Here is a 21,678-nt window from a genome sequence, read left to right as displayed (position 1 = left end):
GTTTTATACATAATGTGCAAACATGCAAAAAAATGTCTGTAATCAAAGAATTGTACAGTGAATTGTGTGCTGCATTATTGTAATAGTGTATACAATGTATAAATATTTATCTAGTTAAAAATGTATATTGATATTTATAAAAAAATGCGTATACTCTGCATTTCCTACTTAATCACTTAACGTACCAATTAAAAATCAGAAAGCGGTCGTTTTTCTGCCAATATTTTGGGCGAGATTTGGGCGAGCGTGATTTGTTGGATCAAATTCATCAATATTTTTCAAATAATGATGAATTTGTGCAAACGAAATAGCCGATACATGCCGTTGGGAACTTTTCTCGTCTGAAAGGAAATAGGCACGAGATTGTCTAGCGTCTCTATTCGGTTGTATTTATATGTGAAACCAAAATTCAAAATCAATTTTGGTGCAATAAACAAAAGACGTGTCACAGACGTCTTTGTATGTTATGGGGTTAATCTTTATACTCTACAGAAAATATAATGATATGTTTCATTGTACATATGCAAATACTCTGTACGATAATATTTCTTGTATGTAAATAAAAAAATATTATTAAAAAATTATTATTATTATTTTAAAATATTATGTACATGCAAGTATCTGCTATGCACAATTATGTTCATGTAATGCATTATAAATATTATATATAAATAAAAAAGTTTGATTGATTGAAAAAAAATTATTATTATTATCATTCCCATATCCTCAGTACAGCCGGTCTAACTTTGTCAGCAATTACCAATTACTCTGCTGGGTTGGTGTTTCGATAAATATTGATAATACAGAAGTATTTTGCTCCATTCTATCATTGAAATGATATTTAGTTTTTGTAGTAAAGTTGGACCTCTTGGTCTCGACCTTTTGGTCGATTCTCACTCTTCACAAGGTGTGCTGTATAAGAAACATCGACGTTTGCATCTCCTTTCCTCAATCCATGAAACAAGATGCAACAGAGTTCAGAGTCTTTGCGATTTGACATGGAGAATTACCAGGTTGATAGCTAACTGGGTCGTTTCCATAAAACGGGAGTATTGTGGGTAACACAGAAATATTCAAAACTATCCTGTTCATTTCTGGAGCAGAGCTAAGAGTGCTAGTTTAAGTTGGCTAGCTTGGCTCACAGAAGACGTAACTTCGCCTTGAATCCATTCACTCTTACTATTCTATGGTTTTTACTGGCACTCAGTGACATTCCACATGGCATAGCAAGGTCTTTCTATAAATACGTTTGTTTTTAAATTTGAGAAAAAAAAATGGAGTGTTATATAGAAAGACTGATACTTTCAAAGATAAATAAATAAATACATAAAATAATAAGGCAGGTAACTAAACTCAACTAACTAATCGAATTTATTGTTGAAGTCACTGCACAAAGTTACCATGAAGTTACGTAAGTACTTATTAATTATATGTATTAAGTATTAATAAATAAAAACGTAAATTGCTGCTAAATTTGTACATAAGATGGCAACAACAATTCTTGACAAGATATGGGTTCAATTCCCGTTTAGGATGCATGAAACATTTAAAAGTGCCTTTTCAGTTGAAGATGAGCTAGTTAGCTTCATACAGATTGGAATGATTTCATCTCCGATTATGAACAGCAACAATAAAAAAAATCACAAAACACATACATAGTGGACCAATGCGTGGCTCAAAATTAGGTTTCCTCGTGTAATTACCACTGAATGATTGTGAAAGCAACCAGGCAGCTCATATGAATAGTCTTCTTCTGCAGCTTTTCCCACTTAAGTAGGGTCGCTGTTTATGGTGCCTCCTCCACAACTTCCTGTCTTGGGCTGTAGCCACATCAAAGTTCTTCATCCTCAAGTCCTCCTCCACCATCTCCCTCCATCTCTTCTTTGGCCGTCCGCGCTTCCTCTTCCCTGCACATCCATCTGCATGACCTTTCTGCCCACATACTCTTCCTCCCTCCTTATCACATGACCAAACCATCTCAACCTTGCCTCCTGTATCTTTGCTTCTAAGTTCGTAACTTTCACCGTTCCCCTTACATAGTCATTTCTCAGATGATCCTTTTTGGTCACACCGTACATCCACCTAAGCATTCTCATCTCCGCTACCTCCATCCTGCTGATGTTATTTTTCCTCAGGGCCACAGTTTCCTAAGCATACGTCATAGTTGGTCTCACTACTACATTTTAGATTAATCGGCACCCTCTTATCACATAGCATTCCAGCCATCTTTCGCTCCAGTTCGTCCATCCTGCTTGTATCCTGCATCTCACTTCCTTCTCAGCCTCACCATCCTCTTTCATTGTTGAACCTAAGTATCTAAAGTCCCTAACCTTCCCGATGACATTTCCTTCCAGCTCCCGATCTGTCTCCTGGCTGCCATCCACTTTGCAACACATATCCTCGGTCTTACTTCTGCTCAGTCTCATACCTCTCTCATATGAATAGTATTACCACAAATGCATGGGAAGCACCATGTTTACAATGCAATGTGGAGTTCGAGAATTGCGATCAAGGCAATCGGTTTCGGGTGTGCTACTTTGTAGTCGTTTTTGTTAAGCGTCTAAGTAGCACTCTTGGTTCACTTGAATTAATATGCAAGTCAACCACAACAATCATCCCATTGCAGAAATGAGATTTATGCAATGGGATGATGGTCTCATAGAAGATTTGTTTAGAGGGACATTAGTAGTAGCAGATGTTCATCTATAAAGGAATGGGAATGGAAAGAGAGGGGATAGACATCTCCAATCGTGTCGACATTACTAACTTAACTCCCCCAGCTTGATGTAATAGTTATATTAGTTAATGATGCTCATGTGAGTTTGGATCTAATATCAAATTATGAACTTTTAATTATGTAATGTTGCAAAGTAGCAGCTAAATCACTGAAATAAGTATTGCGAGCACAGAACTTCAGTTTCTGGAGGATGAGGTATACACAAGTGTTTTATTACAACATAAATTACATCTTTACAAAGCATCTTAGACACCAATTGGACAACAGAACATGGGTAATCTATCTAAGCTTATATTTTGGTCATTGATGCGTGTTCCTCCGTTATTTATGAGTTCATCTATTTGTTCTTCAGTCAAATAAAGTCGAAGAACTTCCTTTAGTTTCTTTAGATATTTTTCCTTTTTTTTTGCCTTCTCTATTAACTCTTGTAATACTTTTGCGCTGCTATATTTCTTCTGAGGATAAGTACCAGGAGTCGCTTCAATCATTGATAATATATTGGATTTATGAGCTTGATCCGTCAAGTCAGTTGCATTATCTAGGAAAACAGAACAATATCTCTATTAGGCAGTGAAAAAGAACAAATACTTAGAAACACACACAAAAAACGATACACAAAAAAGTTGACAATCTTTACTTATAGGATTTAGTTTTCTAAATTTGTCACTAACTCTTGTGAAATCGTGTCTCCACAGCTTTCGCAAGCATAAAATAATCAATGTTATTTCACCGTATAAGAATGCACTGGGACACTATCAGGAATCATTCCAGAATATGGCATAAAAATTCACTATTTATAGTGATATCAATAAAGAACACATTAGATTAAAAAAGAGACTATTATTACCATCATGAAATTCTTCATATGCATCTTCCGGGAAGATTTACAGGATATTATGATAGTATTACATGAAAATGTTGGATCATTGTTAACTTCCTATCAGATTAATTTTTTATCTGCCAAGACTGCTCAAATCTTATATTTTGGTATTCGAAAGCACTTCTGATTCCATCAATCCACATAAATCTCGGTCTTCCTGTGAGTTTTCCTTCCTTCGTAGCATCCAACATCTGCTTTGCTATCTTTCCTCTCTCATTCTGTTTAAGTAACCATACCATCAGATATTAGCTCTGCGCATACATTCTGTAATGCTTCCATTTTTAATATAATTCTTCTACCATTGAGGGAAGCTGTTCACTCCACTAATCTTTTTCAAAATTCTCATGCCTGTGGTCTCCAGTCTTTAGTTGAGAGTTTTATTTCTAATCCAGCTCTCAGATCAATAGGTTAAAATTGGTTTGAACACTGCCTTGTATGTAGCTAGTTTAGTGTTTTGATCAATTTGTTTTTCTTATTCCATATAAATCTATTCCTCTGACGTCTTACCTTACCAGCTTTACCAATTCTGTAGTCTATTTCCATCTTAAATTTGCCATCATCACTAAAATTTGTGCCCAATTTGCTGAAATATTTTACTTGTTCGATGGGTTCTCCTTTCAGAATCCAGTTGATGTTTTCGGTGTTCTTTCTGCCTATTTTCAAAGTATTTGTCTTGTTATTGCTGATTTTCATACCAAATCTATTACAACAGTTATTCAATTAGTCAGGGAATCCTTCAGATTTGTGTCGGATTATTTAAAAGTATAACATCATCTGCATAAAGTAATGAGTTGAGATTAACATCTCCAATTTTGATATCAGGTTTAATACCGCTTTCCATCATAATGTAATCCATATATGTGATGTGAACAGTGGAGATAATGTACTTCCTTGGACACCAGATTTAATGTCAAACTATCTTCTTTTACTTCCTCCAATTCTAACTGCTGACTTACAACTTAAAAATGGACTGTGTCTTGCTTTGAGTAGTGTTTCATTTACTTCTATAATTATAGCGTTTTGAAAAGATTTTCTCGTCTTGTTAGATCTACAAAACTAAAATAAAAATCCTTGTACATCCCATAAATTCTACTGTTTGTCTAAGAGTAGAAATCTGATTCTGGCAATTTCTTTTAACTTAGCCTCTTCTCGGGTATGCTTACATAAATCTTACTCGGAACACTTAGTAAAGAAATTACTCTATAATTGTCACATTCAATTTTATCTCCCATTTTAGAAGTAGATACTATGAGAGCTCCTCTCGAATCATCTGGGACTCGACAATCTAACTATGAATTCTCGATTATCTGGTATAGCACGTTTATATAACTTTTATACCTCCCTATCTGAGCATGTCTGATTGAATATCATCTACTCGCTGCCTTAATCATTTCAGTTTTTGAGGGCTTTTCTGCCTCTAGTACTGATATGCAATCCTCATTACATTCCTTAGAAAGTTTAATGAACCGAGAAATGATATGTCTACAGATATATTTATATAAATTTATATAAAGTGTAATCGTTACATTAACTATTGAACTTTAGGAATGTTATTTTTATACCTTTATACTTGGAAAAGATAAGATGTCTGGAATATATTGTGTATAAACAAAGATAATATAGCATTGCGATAGACTGTAATATAAATTATATATAACATATATGCCATACTACGAACATAGCGCATCTGTGGTGAGTTTATGGTTATGTCACGTAATAATAATAATAGGAAATTTTATACCAAAATCAAATTCAGAGTCTTTTAGGAGGTTGATATTTATGACAATCAGAAGGCTGACATTCATTTAAACAAAATTAATTTTATGCAGCTACTTCAAGCGACCAGGCTTAAGGATCGCTTTAAACCAGAGGGAGGAAAAATCGTTATTTAAGTTCGTGCGTACTACTCTGTTAGTCTTTTGAATCTCTTTCGGTAATAAAAATGCACACTGAAACGTTGAAACAAAGCAGAGCGTAAAAAAATAAAATATTAAATATCTTAGAAAGTAATTATTATTACTGTATTCGGTATTTACAGTATAGCATAAATTAAGCTGCAAAAGACAATACGTTAAACATTCGTTCTCCGTTAGGTGACGCTACACACAGTTGACCGTAATTGGTAAACGAATGTTATGTCAGCGATTAAAACAGAGGACATGAAAAAATAAATAAATAACTTGTCAGTGAAATTTAAGAAATATTTTGCATGCTATTGATTTCTTTTTGTTCATTTAAAAGTGGTAAATATTTTGAATTATCTAATATTTCTAATATTTATAAACCATCTAATATTATAAACAATCATCTAATATTTCTAATTTCTAATATTTGAATCATCTAATATTTATAAACATTACGAGAAACAGAAATCTTTAAATTAACAACAACAATATTTGTAAAAATCAGACGGCGCTGATGACAATGTTTGCTTTTAACTAGGCTTGCAGAAGGAGAGGTTGCAATAGACACAACATACGTACGGTAAAGAACGCCTCGTTTTCTTCATAAAAGAGCAAGCGAGTTTATTAGTAATTAGGATAAGGTTGTGTTCATTAAATATTTATGTCTCCTGTGTTTTCTTTGACTTGACAATTCAATTATAAAAGCAAGCGTTAGATAACAAAAATAGCAATACCACAATATTCATTCTTAAGGATTTCCCGAGGCTATGAAGAAATGTCAAAAAGTAAACTTACTAATTAAAGAGAACCTTGGTTTTCACAGTTGCAGAAAGATAAATCATTTTTAACTTATTTTTCACAGGGAGTGATGCTCATTCATCAAGTGTGTCGGTTCTTTTGAACATTACAGCACTTCATCAAAGATTAAGTACAAAACTGAAACTTACCTTTTGTGGGCGCTGCTTCCCTTTCTAAAAGAAAGAGACAGACGAGCAGACAGACAAGAAGAATCTCTTTCTGCATGGGATGTTCAGTGGTGAAACGCTTAATGACAAGAGCCTCTAACTGGAAATAAAAATAAAGACAGTCTATGTTTGCATATTTTTAAACGGTAAGCAGATGTTTTTGTTTTGTTTTTTAATCTGCGCATTGGGCAATACAAATTACGTAATTTCTGCTTAACAGATCTCTCACAGCATGCGATAGTTTGCAATGAAAAATGCTGAATTAAAAGTAAGTAAATGTTTGCGTCAAATTTAAATTAATGGGAGGATAATCCTTAAATTATTATTAAGTTATTAAATTATTATATATATATATATATATATATATATATATATATATATATATATATATATATATATATATATATATATATATATATATATATATAATAAGTTATTATATATATTATTATTATATATATTATAAGTATTATTTTTAAAAGATTTTTCCCCAATGCAACATGTAAATAAAATGCACGTCGCCTTTAAAATGGCCACTAATCATGAAGCAGTATAAAGTAATTTCTCTTTTCGCTGCTTGAACTACAGTCAAGAATGATATTCTGCTAATGGTATCTTAATGGATATTGAACTTAAACTATTACATTATGAAGTTCTTCACTAAATTGGTGCAGTAACGCCTGCAAGTTCAATACATTAATAATCCTCGGCTATTAAGCGGCGAAATTTGAAATTGACGACTAAGTCCTCTTAGATTCACCTTTCATTAAAGACTAAAAAAAAAAAAAGTTACAGCTTTCCTTCGTTAATTGTGTACTAAGCTTAATTGAATAAGTTAATTAGGGAAAAAAAAACTTCAATTAATCACTCGTAAGGATTTAATAGCTTAAATAACTACGTAGTGGCTGTAATTAAACGTAATTGAAAGGTTACCTTCAGGCGCGAGCAGACGATGCACTGTCAGTTGAAGAAATGAACCAGATGAGCTTTTATCGGCTGTTTTCGCTTCTATTTATCTGCTCTTCGCTGGCTGTTCATTGGGTTACAAAACACCTTCGGCACTATGGGACACCTTCAGGAATGTGTGTCTGTGTGTGTGTGGGGGGGGGGGGGGGGATCATTCTTTTAATTGCTTAACAGCATGAATTTTTCTCCTCCTTTCTTTCGTAGGTAGTATTGGTTAATCAGAGTTGCGAGAATCGATTTGGTTATCAGCTCAGAATTATTTTAGACCTACTTGCCGCTTTTATTTGAATCAAGATAAAATTTATTATCTTGCAGTATTTATTCTATATTTTTTCAAGCGAAAGTAACGCGCAATGTTCGTGTTTGTATTTCATCTCTCTGGAATTGCCATTGTCGATAACTGCACTGTTGGATCCAAAATAAACTAATGAATAACTGAATGATTATTAATTATTCAATAATTAATATTTCGCGCAGAAAATTTACCTACATCGGAGGTCGGTTAGCTTATCCTTAGATGAAGAGGCTGAGAATGTTCCTCGCGTCCTTGATAGAATTTGCACTCAGATCTTTTCACTCAAAACACAATGAGTGTTGAAGAAAAAAAAATTGGTATTTAATGCCGATATTTCTGTTATTTAACAGCGTGCGGCTTCACATCCCTCCTTTGGCCAGTCGATTACTCCCTCACAAAAATAACAGAAATATCGGCATTAAATACCAGACGTATACCTGCAGTACGTAAACCTCAGTAGGTTTACGTCCTGAGGCGGGCGGGAGTCACATTAAAAATTATAATTCATTTTTTTTTTATGTGAATAGTTGCAACCAAGTTTCAAACGGTGTTGTATGCAATTGATATCGTCTTTCTACGATATCAATTTTCTTTCCATATCGTCTTTCTGCCAATACGATGAACGCACATGACGTCATGTGCGTTCTTTTCTTTCCATCATCTTCCATCAAATTTCCTTGATTTCTCGAAAATTAATGTGTGCCCTTCCATGGGTTTATGTTCTCTCTCTCTCTCTCTCTCTCTCTCTCTCTCTCTCTCTCTCTCTCTCTCTAAGTTATTTTTCATATAAACCTGGTTTTTTACTCCATTTCCCAAGTAAGCAAACATTCAAGTTTGCGCCTGCAAGTCTAGCTGACCCTGCATATATATATATATATATATTATTATTATTATTATTATTATTCCTGATACCTCCAAGGAGTCCGAAGACTCATCGCGGGAGGACATCTTCAACTGTCTCTACACCTTACCTCTACTACGAATCAACGCCATCTACCGCCCACCTCCAACACCACCACAATTAGTAATTTTTGTAAATTGCGTGTGTTCTGAAGGGGGGGTGTCATATCCACCACTTTTGTGATCCACCGTGATGATTTAGGTCGGCGTCGAGGTCGTTTTATTCTCTCATGGAATCCAATCCAGTACTTCTTTTGTCCATCGTTGATCTTGTCTTCGGGCAATATGTCCAGCCCATTGCCACTTCAGATGTTTCACTCTTCTTATGATGTCAGAGACTTTGGTTTGATTTCTTATCCATGTATTCAGCTTTTGTGATCCAGTCTTGTGATACCAAGCATACTTCTTTCCATACTAAATTGTGTTGTTCTTAATTTTTGAATTTCCTTTGCATTCAGTGTCCATGTTTCACAGCCATATGTCAATATAGGAAGAATACGTTGGTTAAAAACTTTTCTCTTCAGGCATAATGGTAGTTGGCTTTTGAATATTGAATATAATTTTCCAAATGCTTTCCACCCAATCATCGTGCGCCTTTTAATTTCGTCCATGATATTTTGTTCCATTGATATATGTTGTACTAAGTAAATGTAATGATCTACTTGTTTAAATTCCTCATTATTGATTTTTATTATTTCTGGTTGGACTATTGAGCATAATTGGGTCTTCTTTAGGTTTATTTTTAGGCCAGCTGTTTTACTAACAATTTGGAGTTCATGGGTGTGAGTTGGTAATTCATACGCAGTTGAAGTAAAGATAACTATGTCATCTGCAAAGCGTAAATGGCTTAAATATCTTCCATTTATCTTGAGGCCTTTCCCTTCCCAATCAAAAAGTTTGAATATTTCTTCTAGGCATGCTGTGAATAATTTTGGAGATATTGTGTCACCCTGTCTTATACCTTTCTATATTCCCACAGTAGAGATGTTTCCATTGCAATGAATTGAATTACTGCTGTGGCATTGGTGTATTCTGTTTTGATGGTCCTGATGTGTGGATCCCCCACTTGTTGGTTTCGTAATGCAAATTTAAGTATTGCACAAATTTTAAGTGAATCAAAGGCTTTCTCATAGTCAATAAAACCAAGACATAATCGTAACTGATATTCAATGAATATCAGTTACGATAAAGCCCTTCGAAAGCCTGCCTTCTGTTGTTTGTGCTAGGTCTCTTAGTAGACTGATAGGTCGTAGTTCGCCAAGTCTTCTACCTCACCTTTTTTTATGTGTATATATATATATATATATATATATACCCTCGTATAACGCGGATGTTAGGTTCCATAGAAATGCCGCGTTATATAAATCGCGTTATGCGAGACTGCAATCACATAGAAAAAGTAGGGTTATGTTCTGAATCTTTTTTTTTTAAATTATATAAACAACAATGACATATCCAACAAAAATATTTTTTATTTAATTCAGGTAATTCATGCGAGTTATGAAACAAATACATAGTATAAACTTATAAAAATTACAAATCGTATTTAAACTTCATTGCACATAATGCATAAATGTTTTAGACACAATAAAATAAAGTGCTTATTTTAATCGTCATCACTGTCTTCAGAAATAACATTTCGAAGATGTTCTTTGTTTACGAGTGGCCGGACGTCGTCATCACTTGAAATCTCTTGGACATCATTTGGATAATTCTCATTGCATACTTCGGCTGGTTTAGTTATCAAGAAGTCAGTAATAAGACATTGCTTACCACTATGCTGCAGTTTTTTTTTTTATTAAGTTCATAATTAAAAAAAAAAAAAGTCATTTCTGAACATAACCGTACTTTTTCTATGTGACTGTTGCAGACGCAAATTTAGCGAAGATAAAATTTGATTTTTAAGTCTCGGGTGGTGAAAAATATACGAAAAGATAAAGGGTTTACTACAATTTGTAGACCGTGTTATATCGAAACCGCGTTCTACGAGGGTTACCTGTATATTACATTCTAAAAATGTCTGGGGTCTACACCAAAAGTAACGGTATTTTTTAAATACACGCATTTAACAAAAATTGATTAATAAGGTGCGATGTTTTTATTTTATTATGTTTTTTCTTTTTATTTAGGGTGAAGAATTTTAATGAATGGTCCAAAATGTCCAGGTTGACTGGCTGAAGTTATTACAGTGTCTGTAATTTTATCTTTCACTTACTATCATCAGAAAAAGAAAGAAAAAAAAAACCTAACGTGGCCAGGAAATGCGTCATTTTGGACATTCTGTAAATTCTCACACTTCTCAACATCGCCATTAAAAATAATAATTAATATTCTGCTACTACTTAATGCGTTTATCATCAGGTGGATTAGCCTGACGGGTTCACTTCTTTTTGCCCAAGAATGACTGAGTGAGATACTATAAAACGCGCTGAGTTGTTGTTGTTGTTTTGTTGAAGTGCCGCCATCTTGTTACTTGATTAGAATAGGATAAGCACGCATGCGCACAAAAATCTGCGTGAACTGTTGCATGTTTAGTAACTATTGAGTTCGAAGAATATTTTCATTTCATATATCGACAGTCTTTTTACAGAAACCCTGTTATAATTTAAACTCCTTAGAACACACATATACGGATAACGAAGGGAGAAAGTTAATCAATTACACAAAGTGCGAACAAGAGTTTTATCGCTCTCCTGATTACTGGTAACAAAGCCTTCTTGTTCGTACTCCGCTATCTCACCTACACCCGTTCTGGTTATCACTATGTTTACTTTGCGGGGGATATTATTTTGCAAGTTAATTGTAATCACAAGTCTCTAGAGCATCGATCAGCAATTATTACTGCAGTTTTTTAATCTATCTGATGAGTAAATTCCATAAAAACATGCGTACGTCTGAAATGTCGAAAAGATTGTTCGAGTCTTACACTGTATGGCAGTAGAAATGATATTTGACATGCAGCAAAACAGTTCTATGGTTTACGCTATCCAAGTATAAGGCTAGCATTGTTATCACACTATAAGACTTGAATCTACGTATAAGGTTAAGACTATCATTTATGCTCTTTAGTTCAGCCAAACGATTTTGGAATTTATGTCTCATGTTTCTGTTTTTGTTTTTATATCACATTACATAATTATATCTTTTTTCTGTTCCGAATTAAAAAAGAGCTCGTTAAAAAAAAGAAAAGTGATAAATAAATTATTTGTATTTAATTCCTGAAATATCATTTTGATCACTTTATGTGGAAGATAATCCTGCTATAAGTACATTGTGTATTGTTGAACTTGGTCAAACAGCACAAAGTATTCATTGTAGCCATCTGTCATTAAACGATTCAGATTTTATTCATCTTATTCTATCTGGACTGAGTGCAGTTGCATCATAACTCTACCCTGTAATCATTCTGTTTTTCTATGGCAGTTTCCATTGGGTACACGTATTAGGGGAATGGCAGAAAAGATATTAGAAACGTCATTTATTGACGCTTCTCAAATCTTTTTGACGTCATTATTTCAAAGAAGTGCTCTTGCATTACGACAAAGTGATAACAAATGTGACAAATCTTTCATTTCGTGTGCATCCTTACAAAATTGCGATTGATTCAATGGAGTTCTGTGTGAAGCGATTTATTGGTTTTACATGGTCCACACAGTTCTCTTGTTATATCTGTAGTTCTCTAGAGATATGGCAATCACCCAAATAACCCGAGAATCGGATTGTGTTAAGTATTTTAATCAGAAGGGACTGGAATTGAACCCAGCTATACAATAATACAAATAAATAAATCCGATAGCGCCTTCATTCCACAAAGGGAATAAGCAGAACACTTTCAGTCGTAATTTTCTTTTGGAAATGGGAGAGGCCAACTCTACTCTTTGTCATCACCGAAAGCTGAACTCATGGCTATTGATGATTTCAGACATTGGAGCGAAAAATTACAGCAGCCAACTTCCGCCATCTCGTGATCCCAAGGCTTTTATTATTGTATATAACGTGGATTCTACTGTATATATATATATATATATATGTGTGTGTGTGTGTGTGTGTGTGTGTGCAGAGTAATTGACTCGGTTTAATGACATGTTTATTATAATTATTACCTGACTTAAACACCAAGAAAAAATATAAGATATTTAATAAGGTTTCACTACTGGTCTAATCGGAAATGTCGATTTCGACAGGTGAATACAGTACCATGGAGAAAACAACATCTTAAAAATATATTGTGCTTTAGACAAAAAACAGAGTTTTGAACAATTACTAGTTGTGTTTGAAATGGCGTCCGAACGTTAATTCTGGCGTGAAGCACTGTGCGTGTGAATGATATCACACGCACAGTGAGTGCGCTAAAACTGGATTACAGTGCTATGTGAATCGAGTAAGCTGTAAACTGAGATTGATGTTTAAAGGGGCAGGGTCGAGAGCTATTTCTTTGGATTCCAAGAGACGTCTTTCTAATTCATCGGAGCATTCGTGGATGTTTGAATTTAAGTTCTAGTCTATTTGATGTTGTCGTTCTTCAACATTGGTATTGGCAGAGAATAAAACATGGCTGAATAGGGCAGTAGCACGGGTTCTGTTGTAAGAAATGTCACGTTGATGTTCTTCTGGGCGGAGAGAGAGATGGACTTTTCTCTCTGGCCATAATATGGTTTGTCCCAGCTACAAATGATTTTGTATACTCCTGGGAACTGAAGAAGGTTGTGTTTTACTTTAGGTTGACTGAGGCAAGAACGGAGTTTTGGAAAGGTGGAGAAATATGTTTTTAACATTAAATTTCTTCAGGATTTTCGCCAGTTTAGGAGAAATAGAACTTAGATACCGTAAGGCGATGTAGACTGTGGGTTTGAATTGTCTTTATTACTTTGTTGACTGTGTACACTAAGACAATTATAGATACTTTTAGGAGAGTAATAACCGTTATTTAAGAAAGTTCTTTTGAGGTAACGAAGTTGGTCATGTTGAAGTACATCTTCTGACAACAAAGATCTCGCCCGACGAGCTAGTGTGGAAATAGTTCCTAATTTCTGAGGGGGTAATGGTGAGACGAAGCATGTAGGAATCTATCGGTGTGTGTTGGTTTTCTAAAGATAGAAATCCTGAGACCATCTGTTGTTCTAGTAAGTATTATATCTAGAAAAGTCAAAACACCATTAACTTCTAGTTCGGATGTGAAGTTTATATTTTGATGAAAATTGTTTAAATGATCCAGAAAGGTTTGTAAGTTTTCCGGGCCATGCTCCCAAATTAGGAAAATGTTGTCCATGTAATCCAGCCAGATTTTGGGTTTCAGTGTCGCTGAGAGTTTGAAGAAAATGGCTTTTTCTTAAAATCTTCAAGAAAAACGTTGGTTAGCACCGGGTACAATGGGCTACCCATTGCTAAACCGCTGTTTTGTTTGTAGATCTTGTCTTAAAATAAGAAGTAGCTAAATCCACACAATGAACAAGTAAGGCGAAAATCTTTTTAGATAACTTATTTTTTAAAAGACTAAGAAATTTAATGTTAAAACATATTTCTCCACCTTTCCAAAACTCCGTTCTTGCCTCAGTCAACCTAAAGTAAAACACAACCTTCTTCAGTTCCCAGGAGTATACAAAATCACTTGCAGTTGCGGCAAATCATATTATGGCCAGACAGAAAAGTCCATCTCTCTCTCTCTCTCTCTCCCCGCCTAGAAGAACACCAACGTGACATTTCTTACAACAGAACCCGTGCTACTGCCCAATCCAGCCACGTTTTATTCTCTGCCAATACCAATGTTGAAGGACGACAACATCAAATAGACTGGAACTTAACTTCAAACATCCATGAATGCTCCGATGAATTAGAAAGACGTCTTGGAATCCAAAGAAATAGCTCTCGACCCGACCAATCTAAAAAGCAACCTCAGTTACAGCCTACCTGATTCACATAGGGCTGTAATTCAGTTTTAGCGCACTCGTGATATCATTCACACTCAAAGTGCTTCACGCCAGAACTAACGCTCGGACTCCTTTTAAAACACTACTACTTGTTCTAAACTCTGTTTTTGTCTAAAGTTCAATATATTTTTAAGATGTTGTTTACTCCCAGGTACTGTATTCACCTGACGAAGTCGGTATTTCCGATGAAACTAGTAGTGAAACCTTCTTAAACCTAACTACTAAAAAAAGAGAGCCAAAAGGCTTCACTTCGGTGATGCAAAATTATTCAAATTAAGTGGATATTGAATAGTGTTGCCAAATGAAAATTACTAAAAACAACTAAATGTTAAAAAAAAAGAGATAAAAAGGAGTTAAAAATAAAAATTCGAAGCTAAAATTTTAAAAGTAGTAGCTGATACTTTTAAGTTACTTGCTCTATTCAAGTTGAAGTGATACTTGCATATAAGTGGCTAAATAGATCTTCCATGTGGTCTTTTGCACTTAATTCACCCACGTTTTCACTTAGATTTTCAGCTTCATTATATGTGGCCATCGTTCCAATATTACACAGTGTAGATGCTGGTAAATCATAGTCTGTACAGCACTTGTTGTTATGCCTGAGACCATACTTGACTGACAAAATAGCTGTCAGCATTGGCAATTCCATCTTGTTTCTTAATTTAGTTTTAACTACATTCATGAAACTAAAAATTCTTTCAATTTCCGCATTAGAATTTGGCAGTATTAATAAATTTAATGCACACTGAGCAATTTCTTTAAATGGATTCATTCCATATGCATCTTTATATTCTCGTACTTCAGTCCAGAATAGCTCAGTGTTTTCTATATTTGTCCATTTGTTTAAGTGGATAGTATTGTACTGGCATTCAGCAGCAGCAACATCTTTTTCTGTTTTCAGCATTATTTCTAAGATGGGAGTAACAGGTTCTTTTATATGTTTTAGGGTATTATCAACAGAAAAGAAGACATCATTCTTAAAATATTCAAGTTTTCAGGCAACCTTTGCTTAAGCTGTTTGAAGAGACCAAGAAGAAACTGTCTTGCTCTCCTTCTAAGATTTCGCTCATCATTTTGCGTTTTCTTTTGTATCATCAACTCTGAAATTTTTCTTTCAAATCTGTAACCAAGAATTGGACTGGGATCCAAATCGTCATCAATCTCTGACTCTAGAGGGTCGACTGTGGATGATGGTATACACTAACATATTAGCAATAGAGCGAATCAAACGAGAAAGGTCTTCAAACAATCTCATCTTATCAGCAAAAATTAGATGTGTTAGATGCAAAAATTTTGTTAACTTGCTGAACTTGAACAAGAACAGGATGCAAAAATAAAAGGTACCACAGATTTCTTTCATCTTTGTACATCTCCCACAAAATGAGCTTTGTAACATTTCTCAGTCACACTCATGACTTCGTAGTGAATTCTGTCTACTGCAGGTTCAATGGAGAGCCACCTTGTTGCACAATTGCTTACAATTTTCAGAGGAGCATGATTTTTGTTGATAGTTTGATACAGCTTTTTGTGTGCTGCTTGTCTTAAAGAAGAATGTGAAAACCACTTATACGTTTCGGCAACTAAAAATTCTAATTTTCTTGGGAGAGATTCTGCACAAGTGTGAGACATTGCCAGTTGTAATTAATGACATACACATCTAATTAAAATTAACTAGGGAATATATGTCTTCAGTTGTTCATAAACGCCATTATTGACACCAACCATAACACTGGCATTGTCTATACCGATTGCAATGAGATTTTTAATGTCCAGTTTCTTGGTCAAGAGTTCTTTTTTCAGTGCCGCCACACTACCACTAGCGTCACACTTTTCTAGAACCACCATGCTCAGAAATGTATGTATAATGTTGTTGAATTTCCTGCTATAATAAACGATGGCCATTCCTAAAATCTTATTCACTGTGATATCATTCGATTCGTCTATTAGCAAGCAGAAATTTTCATCTCCAACGTCCACAATTAGATCTTCTTCAAAATGCTCACTTAGAATATTCTTTACAATTGCAGAGCACTTAGTTCGGTGCATGTTTACCTTTGGCATCATTTGACTGTCTGGGATGATATTTTTGCCAAGATCTACTAGATGATCGCAACAGTTGAATGACGAGTGACAACAAAGAAATAATGCTAACCTACCTCAAAGTTCGCGGTCTCAGACTTTTTCACAAGCATATTTGTAATAGGAACAGCCTTATGTGGAACTGCAGCAAGATGTTTCTTAGTTTCGCTATGCTTTACAAGCTGACAATATTTAGCAGCCTACATCACATCTGCAAAACTTACAGTGGCCTTTGTAGCGTCACCAGGAACTTCACACAACCATTTACTAAACATTCCCATTTGCAGCCACTCCCTCCTAAATTTTTGCTTGTAAGCTTTAGTTTTCTCTTTGCTCATTTTTGAAGAAGGGTATACAACTCTTTACTGCAACGAATTACGATCAGTCTTTGGAAACTTCCCACCCTCTATCGTAACTACCAACCAGAACACTGTGTAAAGATTAACTTAGCGGTGCTATCAACTTTAAAACGACAAAATGGCAGACTGTTGGGCCACGTGACTGACTGACGTCATCATGCATTTGAAACGTGTGCGATGCTCGTACCAAACGTACAATACAATTCCTTATGAAATGCGAACATCTGGAAAACTTTTAAAACAATTTCTTTCTTTAACAGTAAGTTATAAAAACAACTAAAAAGAGATGAAACTAGTTCTGAAGGAGCTAGATTTGGGGCTAGGTGCTAGATTAAAACTTTTGGAGCTAGGGAAGGAAAAAAAAAACAGCTAGATCTAGCTCCAAAAGAGCTAAATTGGCAACACTAATATTGAATCCAACATTATTTCAAAGCCGAATAGAGAAACTACAAGAGTTTCATCATGTTATACATTATTGGGGGGGGGGGGTTACAAACCAGACCGGTTTCGTCCTCTTTTGTAGTTTTTGTTTTGTAGTTTGTCTATTCGGCTTTGAAATAATGTTGGATTCAATATCCACTTAATTTGAATAATTTTGCTTGGCCGAAGTGAAGCCTTTTGGCTCTCTTTTTCAGTAATTTTTGGTGCCTTTTGTGATGCGACACCTTTTTTTAGAACCTCGTATGGTAAAGTATAAGTTCTGCATCACTCCAACCTGAGTATTTACATTTACATCCGGGTCTGGCTCCCACTGGCGAGACCTCAAAAAAGGATAAACCGGTTGGAAGCTTGGGTGATGAATGGCTATACTGTAGCCCATGAAGTTTTAACTGAGGCACGGCTGTTGCTTTTACCCCTCCGATGAGAAATGAGGTCTGCTCTGTGTTGAGGTGAGCCTGCCACGGTGTAGTGCCAACCGGTTCTGAGAGTTCTTCTCAGTGGCAGGGTGAACCTGTTACTGAGGGGAACAACGCTGAGTTTTTGGAGTTTGACCTGTACTTGAACATTCAAAAAAGGTCGAAACCGGTCTGGGTAGTGTCCCCCCCCCATAATGTATAACATGATACGCGTCCGTTAGGAGATGTGTTTTACATTATGGAAAATACTAAGGATAGTGATCAGAGCTTACTCCACCTTTACTACGAGTTGCCCCTATCATGAAAGGTTTGCTTATGCTTGGATCCGCCGAAACTTTTATAGTTTCTATATTCAGCACGAAACTCTTGTAGTTTCTCTATTCGGCTTACACACACACACACATTAAATCTCTTATATTTTTTCTCGGTGTTTAAGTGAGCTAATAATTATAAACACACACACATACACACACGCACGCACATATATATATATATATATATGTATATATATATACATACCCGATATTAGGTGGACATACCCGATATTAGGGTTCGCCTGCTGATATATATATTATCTATCCGTACCTATCTGTCTGTACCTATGCAATTCATTTGGGCTTTGCCCAGGCTATCTTCAAATGAAGGATTTGGAATCCAAAGAAAAATTTGTGGAATATTTTTTATTTCAGTGAGAAAGCTGTTTGAAAAGGCAGAAAGGGGAAACACATCGAAAGTATATATTGTAATAACTTCGATCTGGTTGTTATTTTGGATTGGATTTAAATAAAATTTGAAATGTAGGCGGTCTATTAAAATTAATGAAATAATTTCAATTTTGGCTTCAATCGTATCATTAGTAGAAAAATCAAGCAACACGAATTATATATTGGGAATACCTAAATCAAAACAGATCGACTGTCATAACCAAGCTAAACTGTTGACCGACGTCAGTTTTTTGCAAAAATACTGGCATTCAGTGGGACTCTTTGAATGACGTCAAATGATATTTGTCACAGACATCTAGATAGCTGTCACCAAAACAACAGAATGTCATAGTCCAAAAATTCAATTTAATACATAAACCACTACAAATGCAAAAATGATCATAGACAATCATATAAATATCATCTGAAATGTGCTAGGAAACTGGCAATGCCTTTCACTAGATTGTTTGCATTAGTTAGGATCCCAGGGGAGTGAAAATGTGATAAATTAATCCCCTTGTCTCCAGAACAGAAGTAGCAACTTACTGACTAATCAGCATTTCAGGAGGTGGTCAACGGATTTAAGAATTGGTTTAAGACAAAATTCAGGAATAGGATGCTGTATGGGGGGGGGGGGGAGAGCATGGATTTGTGAAGGGGTAGATCATTCCTTAATAATTTACTTACTTTTTATAATAAAGTAACAGCTGAGTTGGATAAATGGAATGGCTATACGATGATACTGTTGGACTTCGCAAAAGCATTTGAAGCTGATGACGTGGATTTATGTTTCGACATCAGACAGTAGTTTATCGAGCACCAGTGTGTGTGTCCAAAAGCAGGCGTGTGCTATAGGGTTTTGTACTCGGGCCACTTCTAGTTAAATTATGCATTGATGATATACGAAATGATGTGAGGGGAAATATTCAATCATTTGTTGATGTTAAACTGGATAGAGCAACAGTTAATAAGAATGATGCGGAGATCTTGTAGGACGATTTATATTGACTGACAGTATGGCCAAAGAAGAATGATTCTCGGTTTAATGTTGCCTGCGGTCCAGTTCCATTGATGGAACCGCAGTGTAGGAAATTAATAAGGTTAGTGGTTTTCTACATTGCTAAAAAAAAAATCTAATCTAGGCCACGTAGAATTATTTTAATTATGTGAACAAGGAATCTTATACACTCCACAATAAAATCATGGGTAAATGTAAACAGAAAAAAATTACAGAATAATTCAGTTTCTTTGAAATATAATCGGGCTTCTCTTTTCAAATAAGAGATGGTTGTATGAAGAACATTTCAGGAGAAGCTTGTCTGAGTGCATTTCGTGCAATTAAAAAGACACAGAGAGAGAGAGAGAGGTGTACTTTGATGCGTTTTTCAGTGCAGTGTGCGTTGTGTTTGTTCCGATGGTACTAGTTAAAATCCGAGCGAAATACTCGTATATTGTGTCTTATTTTGTCGAGAATGCATTTTATATTTTAATATGTCTCAAATACGCAAACGTCTTAAAATTACTTAATTATTATTTTCTTTTTTGGGGGTGGGGATTGGGGTGGGAGGTTATTGCTTAAATAATTGGTAAGTCCCGAAGAATCCATTCTCCCCTTCCCCGACGTAGTTAGTTCTGAATTTAGCACTCATGCAATCGAATTCAACTCGATTCAATTCCCAATGCTTTTTTTTTTATAAACCTACAACAGGTTGTGAAGGGGACCGAGTTCAAATTTCTTTATGAACAAATGATTTGCGAACAGGTGAAGAGTATCGAATCCTGTGCACGACTAGATCGATATGCATTAATTTCGACTTCAAAGGTATAAGCGAGCGGTTGCCTATGAATAGTAACACACACACACACACACACACACACACACACACACACACACACACACACACACACACACACACTGTTGGAAGTCAATAATTCATTTAGTACCTATTAGAGTAAATAATCCGAGAAGTCAGGACTGGCTACAAAACAGAATTTATTATTTTGAATTCATGACTAAACAAACACACGTAATAACCATTGTATCCATTTAGGATACAGTCTAAAACAACTCAAAAAATCACCAGTCACTTCCCTACACATGAACCTAGACAAGAACAAGCCCATAGGATTCCCATACATTATGTCAAAGGCATCTCGGAACGTCTTTAAAAAATTATGAAGAAATACAAACTTGCTACTACCTACAAACCCATAAACCAGATCTATAACTTGTTACCTTCTCCTGGAGACCAACTCTCAACTCTGATGCTACCTGGCGTGTACGAGGTTCCATGCTCCTGTAAACGGTCTTATTATGGACAGACAGTGATCTGTTGATAAACGCATGACAAATGAAAATCATCCCCCATTTAGTTAACAACCTAAGTTTAGTTAGCTCAATTATAGTCTGCTCCAAAACTCTAAAACCTTTTATGGAAAATACAATTTCCTTTTTTTTTCTGTTAAATAATAAAAGAAAATTCTTAGCCATATTTAGAGTTCAAAAGTTATTTGGAAAGAGGTCTTGACTTAGTAAACAGATTTTTATCTGAATTCGGTTTACGGAGAATGAGATATTTTTAACAAACAATGCTTCGTATTTGCGCTGTGCAAGTAAACAACTGTGTGACCTCCAGGATCATTCACTCCCTTGTTATCAAACTGTTGCTCTTTTTTTTTTTTTTCCTCCCAGAAGTCAAGGGTTGTGTATTGTTATCGTGAATGATAATGCTAATTTGGAACTATGGTCACAACTCAGCCACTTCTATCCAGGCTATTTTATTTTGTTCTTTTATTATACACGTGGATCGCTTATCACCGTTAAGTAGGTCTCAAGAAATGCGTTTAAAAATGCCCTTGGATTCTTATCGATGTCCTAGAACTTCGATGTTTAGGTGATAAAATTCTAATCGTGCAATACGGAGAAACCATCCCTTCCTTCACCCCCCAATAATCCAGAATCTCACAGTGTCTTATAATTCATTCGAGAATCGAATCTGTAAATTTCGTGTTTCTCGTAAATACTTCGTTTGCTTAAAGTATTTTAAGCAGACGAACACCCAGATTCGTTTGGCATTTATTAAAGCTCTTTTCGCAGACGAATTC

The 21,678-nt window shown here is 35.2% G+C and overlaps 1 protein-coding gene and 1 long non-coding RNA gene across 2 annotated transcripts in view; one reads left to right on the top strand and one right to left on the bottom strand.

The window, feature by feature from the left end:
- Window positions 1-2,912: 2,912 nt before the first annotated feature.
- On the bottom strand, window positions 2,913-7,434 carry LOC150098338 (uncharacterized). The gene is made up of 3 exons (XM_090405329.1): window positions 7,420-7,434; window positions 6,469-6,586; window positions 2,913-3,275 (listed from the first exon to the last, which is right to left on the bottom strand). Exons 2-3 carry the CDS (start codon window positions 6,542-6,544, stop codon window positions 2,983-2,985), a joined length of 369 nt encoding a protein of 122 aa, XP_090261455.1. The 5' UTR covers window positions 6,545-6,586; window positions 7,420-7,434; the 3' UTR covers window positions 2,913-2,982.
- The window catches only part of LOC150098335 (uncharacterized), a 214,604-nt gene continuing 199,440 nt past the window's right edge, over window positions 6,515-21,678 (top strand). Inside the window, exon 1 of the long non-coding RNA XR_016549516.1 lies at window positions 6,515-6,632. This is a non-coding gene — a long non-coding RNA (uncharacterized LOC150098335). The remainder of the gene's footprint in view (window positions 6,633-21,678) is intronic.

The sequence above is a fragment of the Typopeltis vanoorti genome, chromosome 15 (genome assembly GCF_054136105.1).
Source record: "Typopeltis vanoorti isolate ZY-2024b chromosome 15, IOZ_Tvanoo_1.0, whole genome shotgun sequence".
NCBI lineage: Eukaryota > Metazoa > Arthropoda > Arachnida > Uropygi > Thelyphonidae > Typopeltis > Typopeltis vanoorti.
This window is presented reverse-complemented; position numbering and strand designations above follow the sequence as displayed.